General features: G+C 34.0%; 1 protein-coding gene across 9 annotated transcripts in view; it reads left to right on the top strand.

Moving 5' to 3' along the window:
• The window catches only part of LOC108359043 (pickpocket protein 28-like), a 101,300-nt gene extending 93,838 nt beyond the window's left edge, over positions 1-7,462 (top strand). For 7 of the 9 annotated variants that reach the window (XM_017610731.1, XM_017610739.1, XM_017610749.1 and 4 more), the window contains exons 2-8: positions 1,957-2,039; positions 3,167-3,252; positions 3,329-3,592; positions 3,827-4,268; positions 4,356-4,667; positions 4,770-4,932; positions 6,936-7,462. In XM_017610731.1, the coding sequence (XP_017466220.1) occupies positions 1,979-2,039; positions 3,167-3,252; positions 3,329-3,592; positions 3,827-4,268; positions 4,356-4,667; positions 4,770-4,932; positions 6,936-7,035 (1,428 nt within the window). In that variant the 5' untranslated portion in view covers positions 1,957-1,978 and the 3' untranslated portion in view covers positions 7,036-7,462. Of the gene's footprint in view, positions 1-1,956; positions 2,040-3,166; positions 3,253-3,328; positions 3,593-3,826; positions 4,269-4,355; positions 4,668-4,769; positions 4,933-6,935 lie in introns of those variants that run through there. The other 2 variants (XM_017610780.1, XM_017610697.1) reach the window with 2 other exon arrangements.
• Positions 7,463-8,535: the final 1,073 nt, after the last annotated feature.

Here is an 8,535-nt window from a genome sequence, read left to right as displayed (position 1 = left end):
GACACGAATGACTTTTTTGCACATAAATAAAAATAGTGTGAAAATACCTTTCTACCCGATCCCATAAGTCTAAATCAGCCCAGTTATTTAAGTTTTTCGTAAATCAATCTTTGAAAAAAGAAAACAAATAGCATCAAAAATTTCATTATTACGATTCTGTTGAATATATTTTTATGCAGATTTTTTAAGCCTAATCCGTTTTGTCATCTGAGGGGACTTTTTTCAAAAACTTCTTTAAGAAACTATTTTTATTCATAAAAAACTCCATTTTTGCAGGTATTTTCAAATCGGTCCAGCTCGCTTAAATCTTAATATTTTTCCGAAATATTTTGGTGGACGTCTTAAAATATAATAGATTTTATAATTCCAATGGAAAAACGGTACTGATTTTTTTTTTGTATGGGTAGTGATGCAGTCTAATATATGTATGTATACAGATGTACAAGGTTTCACTTACTGACTAACAAAGGGTGCATTCTAGAGCTGGAAAACTATCGATAGTCCCGGCCAGCGATAGTTTCGATAGTCGATAGTCACAACCATCGATAGTATCGACTAGCATCTAATCGTGGCTGCGCACATTTGGCATTGAAATCTACTGAGGTTTCTAAATAAAAGCGACTGATGCTTTGTATTTTGACGTTTTGGAATGCACCCTTTGTTAGTCAGTATTACTGCGCTACGCTACGCTTTGCGCTGGTGTTCGTTCATCCCCCGTTTTTAACGTGAGTAGGCTTAATGTTACAAAAACAGCACCCTTTGCCAATGTCTGGTCAGTAAGTGAAACCTTGTACTCTTCCTACTGATGTGATCTTTTGACTCTATTAACATGTCAAATCAAAGAGATAAATTAAATGTCAATACACAAAATATATATGATGGATCCAACTATAAATAAAAATAACCTACGAATTTTTTTGTCTTTGTTTCCTTTAAAATACTGGTACATCTATATACATACATATATTAGACTGCATCACCACTACCCATACAAAAAAAAATCAGTACCGTTTTTCCATTGGAATTATAAAATCTATTATATTTTAAGACGTCCACCAAAATATTTCGGAAAAATGTTAAGATTTAAGCGAGCTGGACCGATTTGAAAATACCTCCAAAAATGGAATTTTTTATGAATAAAAATAGTTTCTTAAAGATGTTTTTTGAAAAAATCCCTTCAAATGGCAAAACGGTTTAAGCTTAAAAAATTTACATAAAAATATTTAAATAAAATCGTAATGATGAGATGCTGTTTTTCCACTTTTTTTAAAGATTGGAATAAGAAAAACTTGAATAACTGAACCTAAACTCTTCCGATTTAGACTTGTGAGGTATCATTGGAAAGGTATTTTCTTACCTTTTTTATTTCTTTACTAATAAGCTCATTCAGAGGACGAAAGAGAAAGGTAGGATGAACGAACATCATTCAAAGTTGAACTAAGATGTGTTGGTATTTGAAAAACAAAAATTGGGACACGAATGACTTTTTTGCACATAAATAAAAATAGTGTGAAAATACCTTTCTACCCGATCCCATAAGTCTAAATCAGCCCAGTTATTTAAGTTTTTCGTAAATCAATCTTTGAAAAAAGAAAACAAATAGCATCAAAAATTTCATTATTACGATTCTGTTGAATATATTTTTATGCAGATTTTTTAAGCCTAATCCGTTTTGTCATCTGAGGGGACTTTTTTCAAAAACTTCTTTAAGAAACTATTTTTATTCATAAAAAACTCCATTTTTGCAGGTATTTTCAAATCGGTCCAGCTCACTTAAATCTTGATATTTTTCCGAAATATTTTGATGGACGTCTTAAAATATAATAGATTTTGTAATCCTGGTGGAAAAACCGCGACTTTTTTTTGGCTATACAGTCTAATATATATATGTAGATGCTTTTTCTATTAACGGGCACTTATGTATGTTTTTTTTATTTTTTTTTCTCTTACACGCAGCTATTTTGCAGCATCAGACATTATGGAGCTAGTTTCAAAATCAAATATGAGCACATTAGAGGATCGTTCAACAAAAAGTATGGGTAAGTCATTCAACTAGATATGTATGTACATATGTATGTATGTATAAATTTTAAATTTTTTACGCCGAGCCACTATTATTCAGTGGGACTCTGGTTTGAATCCCGAACTGAGCCAACATCTAAACTAAAAAATTATAAAGCGATCGCTGATCGGCAGCAAAAATTAGGCGAGGAAAATGTTGGAAATCACGAAGCATAGATCTATGGAATAGAATATATGTTCAGACAGTTTCGCAAATGACGCTTGCCACTTGATTTTGGAAGATCAATGTCCTCGCATGTTTTCAATAATAAAGGCAGTTGCCAAGCAGACATAAACTAATACACAAGGCGTACTTAATATATGGTGTCAGAATTTTAATTTTCCTTCAGTTTTGTTTTTCTAGAAGTACATAGTATGTACCAAGGCACATTGAACAGGTAGTATCAGTAGAGCAGCTGATTTGATTTTTTTTTTTTTTTTCAAATTATTTGGTCTCAAAAACGTCAAATATTTTTAATTTCTTCTCACAAAAATTCTAAGTTGTTAAAATCTATTTGCATGTGAACCCTTTTTCCATACAAAAGAAGTTATTGAATAGCAGCTTTTGGAAGATTCGCCCAACTTAGCAGCACAACCCTTGATTACGGGGCCTTGCAAAGGATGGATCAATGCTCCGAGAAGCAAACAAATTTACTAAGAAAGAAAGTTGCAATAATTTTTATTTTTTCCAATTTCGCCATATTGGATCCGCCATTTTGAATTTCGAAAATCTGACATCATATTTGAAACCAGCGACCTCATAAACTATGTTTCAAATCAATTTGGTTACTTCTCGACTTTTGGCCAGCAAATGATAGTCGCAAGACCATAGTGCGTAGGAGTGTTTTTTTTTGTTTCAAAGTTTATTGATCTCAAGTACCCCGGTTCTGGTACTTACCCAACAGATTCCCGTTTTTATCACTATAATGTTAATTGTAAATTGTCTGTAAATTAAAGCTTACCAAAAAACGTTAAACTCCTTCTAAGGAAGTATTTAGGCTAGGTTAGGTCCTTTACACTCAGCGGCGTGCGGCGAACTCTTTTTTTTGTTTTTTTGCTTGTAAAGTGGTCTAATGTGCACGCAAATATATTCATTTATTTTCAGAAAAACTCAAAATGTTAGACATCACACGAGACAGACCGGTTAAAGTAGCTGTTAAGGTGGCTGTACCAGTGCGAGATCATCCAAAGGTAAATACGACTAATAGAACAAAGCTACTCTTTCCATTTTATTTAACTAATTTTCCCTCGGTTAATTGCCTCTCAGTTCAATTTCGTCGGCAAATTATTGGGCCCCAAGGGAAATTCTATGAAACGTTTGCAGGAGGAGACAATGTGTAAGATGGCAGTGTTGGGTCGCGGATCGATGCGCGATCGCAAAAAAGAAGAAGAATTACGCGCCAGTGGTGATAGTCGGTATGCCCATCTATTCGAGGATTTGCATGTAGAAATTTCAACATTTGCTGCGCCCGCCGAAGCACATGCACGCATAGCATATGCGTTGGCTGAAGTGAGGCGGTTTTTGGTGCCGGTGAGTTTATAGTTCTTGAAATCTTGTTGTTTGGTTTTCCGCATACCAAAAGTGTTTAGAATTATAAATGATTAAGCCTGATCTGGCTGTCCGGCCAACCGTGGACACAATAAGTGGACCTACAATTGGGATACCGAATATTGAGCTTAACGAATAGAACGTTGATTTTTTTAGATTTTACTTAATTTAGCAAAGCTCTTCCATTGTACTAAAACTTCCCTACACTCCCTTTAGGACTATCACGACGACATACGACAGGAGCAGATGTGGGAAATGCAAGCGCTGAGTTCCTCATCATCCTTGACCTACACCGACGATCAGCATAGTCCCAATCGTGGTGGCGTCACCGATATGGATACATCGAATGATGATAAGCTGGAGATGGAACCTAACGGCATGGAGTGCAATACACTCGACAAAAATGATGCACAACAGTTGAGTCTGAGTAGTGAACATCACCAGCAACAACAACATCACCAACAACAACAACAACTCCAACATCAACAACAACAACGCAATTTGCACCATTTACTACACCAACCGCCGCCGTCAACACGTGGCCCCAATCCTACAGTCGCCGTAGCAGCTTCCCATCATCACACCAATCTTTTGCCGACCAGCACTGATGGAGGAGGGCTTTGTCAGAAAACGAATGTCACTAGCGCAGCAACAACAAGTAAGTTAGCGCATTACAATCCGTCATATATGTATGCATACAAACCACATACCTGAGTGAGAAACCACAATAATTTGGCAATTAAAGTGAATTCCTTCCCACTAGTACATCCGACTGCCATGACAGTTGCATTACAACATCAATTGACCGCCGCTGCTAGTATTGGTAACTTGTTGAAGCCATCGGCGACTACATCAGCGGGTGTGCCTGCAGTGGCTGATTTACACACAGCGGCAGCAGCAGCAGCGGCGGCGGCGGCGCAACACTCCAACAACGCTACGGGCATACCGTTGTCGAGCGATGCTGAATCGCCCATGGCAGCCACACTGGGTTTGTTGGATCCACCCACGAGCGCATTGTTGCATCCGGCGTTGCGCAGTGTCAAGGCAATCAATATTGGTGAGTTACTGTGTGGTGGAGGGATAAAAGGGACAATGGGGAGGGGTGTGAAAAATATAATTTGCGGTATTGATGTGGTTCTCCTCTCTATTTTCGTTTTAGCCGGTGGCCTGGCACGCAAGCGTCCACTTTTAGGTGTGCCCCGTTCAACTATGAATCCAACTAAGCGAACTGTTATGACTTTACTCGCAAGAGCTAAAAATTCGCAGGCTTTACATGCGGTACGAAATCCAATTGCAGCCGCTACGGCGGCTAGATTCGCTGAGTAAGTACATAAACAACACATACATAAGTATTTATGAGTTGAAAGTACATTTAGGTGGGAAGTATTTTTGTGGGTTAGAATTGGTTTATGCGGTTATAATGACGGATTTTCACTGGGCACTGCATGACCAAAAATTTTAGTGACAGATGTGGGCATTAAAAATTTGTAATTTCATTACCTCAATAAAAATATTAATGGTTGATTAATGACTATTTTTGTAAAAGTAGTGGCGCGGGAATTTTTTAATGCCTAATTTTGAATCGGCCATAACGGTTATAACTTTTTTTTAAACTACTTTTTAATGATTATTTATTGAGTTTTATTTATTGCTGAACAAATGATAGCAATTTTTCTAGTTTTTTACTTCTTTGCTTAGTAAATAAATATTATTTTCTTAGCTTGGAATATTTTTTATTTTTTTGCTTAGAAGGCCAAAGTAGCCTTTGGTGTTTTCCTTAAAGGCGAATTCATCGTACTAGTTCAGAAGTTTTCTTCCATGTGGTTATTGCTGTGTTTCTCTCTCTGGGAGAGCAACTTTGAAAAGTTCTGAACACTTTTGAGCTTTTAACTCGACATCAACTTCAGTTTAAAACTAGAATGAGAATCCGCTTTAAGGAGCGGTAGTTAGCTCAAAAATCGCCAAATAAATGCCATTAAAAGTAAATATGTAAAACTCGTACGGTTAAGGACTAATATATACTAAGGCTAAACCCAAGACAAATCCGAAGACGAACCGATTACGGCAAAAAGAAAATCCCAAGAAGAAGACCGAGACGAATACGAAGATGGAAGCGATTATTACGAAGGCGAAGACGAAAAAGAGGCCGATTAAGTATCTGAAGACAAGAATAAAAAAACACGAATACGAATAAGGCGAGGAATACGTATGGGAAAACAAATCAGAACACGACTACGAAGTTAAATACGAAATTTAATACAAAAACGACAAATGACATTACAATTATGATTACCATTACCATTAGAAATACGACTACTATTGCCATTAGATACCAACTATTCCCATTACCACCATTATCTCTATCCTTGTCCTTTTCTGTGTACGTTTGCATGAAAAGAAACCAAAAAAATCATTTATTTTCTAAGCAAAAATAAAACTTGGATAATAACGATTATTTACCCAGGCAATAAATACAACTAAAAAAATGATAAGTATTCTCTGAGCAAAAAATACAAATATTAAAATATTTCTCATTTATACGCCTAGTGGACAATGTGCGAAAAATATATTTGTTAGGCTATGGACACTTCTGTAAATTTTATGAATGTTGCTAAAATATAAGCGATTAGGAATATCCGAATCAAAAGCAGAACGTCGCTTGACGCGCAATAGCTCGTATCCGCCAAATGCAACACCACGTATGAAGTGGCACAGGAAAAAAATTGTTTTCGTTATCCCGTCTCAATTTTTGCCTATTTCCCAATTGTAATAGTCTACTTCAAAGAAAACGACCGTACTCGTTCAATGTCACTCAACAACTCCTATTTTATTGCATCAGCATTTTTGGAAAGTTCCCGAAGTAACTTATGTATGTACATCAAGTGAAAGAGATAAGCTTACATTGACACATAGTATGCTAGAATGAATACATTATATTGATTAAGAATGATGATGAAGAATAAAGGATAATAGACAAACTTACACTAACGGCTAATATTCAAATTAACCCTACATCGATACTTCTATATACTTAGGGCTAAGGAGACATACTAAGGGTTAACTGCTTATTTATTGCTACAAAATTTTATTGGTAAATAATTACAGTAGAAGTTCATATTCAAAAGTTTTGAGGAAAATAAGTTTTTTTTTGCTATCTTGTGAAATTTACCTTATACGTGGTTTTGCATTTGACTGATATGTGATTTGCACACCAAACGACGATAAATAAATTATTCACACCAAATATTTAGTTTCCAAATGCAACCCTACAACTTTTCTTAAAGATTTCAATACCATCTTCGAAAATGTTTTCCTATTCTTTCAGTCCTTTACAGATGCTTACCTCCCCCTTCATTTTATCATCACAGCCAATGGATCAGTCGATGCTAACATTTCCTAAAGAAAGTCTAGCACAAGGAGTCTAAGTACTGGAACAAAAAAAAAGGTATTTTGAATTGAAAAATTTTGATCCTTATTGAGCCCGCCTCCACCTACACACCAATGTACTACAATTAAGATATCACAAAAATATTTAATGAATATATTTAAACTTAAACAAAAACTCGCCCAACGCAAATAAAAAATTTAACTTCAAAGCAAACAAACGTAAAATGTTAAATAAAAAAATAAAATAAATAACTAAATAAATGAATTATACAGATATTTATACAATTATACCTAAACTTATCGGAATGTTGAGGTTGACGACACATTACGAGTATTATGAGGAAACACATCTTTAGGGACTAACTGGCAACATAAGTGTACACGACAAGTAACTTTGAAAAAACAAAAAAAAACAAAAACCAAAAACCAAAAACAACAAAATCGCAATATATTTTATTTACACATTAAAACTAAACACTTAAAAACTATATTAATTAAATCAAAGAAGAGCAAAGCAAAACAAATACATATACATATAAGCAAATGCAAGCAACGTCTTAAAGAAATATTTAATAATAATAAAAAAAAACTCTTAACAACGCAAAAATTTGTTTTATTCTACATATTCACATTACAAATGAAAACAAACACTAAAAAAAACACACGAAGACATAAACAAAAACAGCTAAACTGCTAGACATATTAATTTAATATAGTTAATAAAACATGGGAAATTAATAAATTAAGATTTAAAAAAGAGAAAAAAAACAGCATTGCAATTTAATGTGAAAAAAAACTTTAATGTGAGACATAAACATCAAACGAAATTACTTTAAAGCATTACTTTAAAACATTACAAATTTTTAAGAAATATATTATATATTTATATTGTATTAACATAATTTTTTTACGATTTTAGACTTGAAAACGCAATTAGTTTCATGTTGCTATGAATGTGTGTACTAAATAAATAAATATATAAATGTATGTACATATAAATAAGTAAATATGTATGTATATGTATTTGTATTAGTAGTGTACGTGCATGCAATACTAACAAACTAAACACATACTTGCATACATACATACATACATACAATCATATACATACACAAAAAAGCTGAGCGATGATTATATAAAGCATAAGCTTCCGTGAGCTGGATGCAGTGCATTCTTAGCCACCCAAGGCAATGGTTTCAAAGCAATGCAATGAAAATGTATGAAGCAATGCATTTGTTTAGTTTATTGATTACTCAATTTAAAGTGAAACTTCTTCAAGTGGAAACAAAGTTATGAAAGAATGTTACTGTGAACTAAAACAAAAATAAATCATATAAAATACAATGAAAATTAAAAGAAAAATAAACGAAATGAAATTAAATAAAATAAGACTATGCAATGAAATGAAATAAAATTAAACGATATAAAGTAAAACCCAATAAAATAAAATAAATAATAGCCAAGAGGTTTTAAATTTCCATATTTCTCTTTAACTAACTGTCCATCGGTGCTACTGCGTAGGTCGTGCTTGTTTGGCC

This window comes from Rhagoletis zephyria, unplaced genomic scaffold, assembly GCF_001687245.7.
Source record: "Rhagoletis zephyria isolate East Lansing unplaced genomic scaffold, Rhagoletis_zephyria_1.1 Rzeph_scaffold_00012, whole genome shotgun sequence".
Lineage (NCBI taxonomy): Eukaryota > Metazoa > Arthropoda > Insecta > Diptera > Tephritidae > Rhagoletis > Rhagoletis zephyria.
The sequence above is the reverse complement of the archived record's forward strand: the minus strand, read 5'-3'. Positions and strand labels throughout refer to the sequence as shown.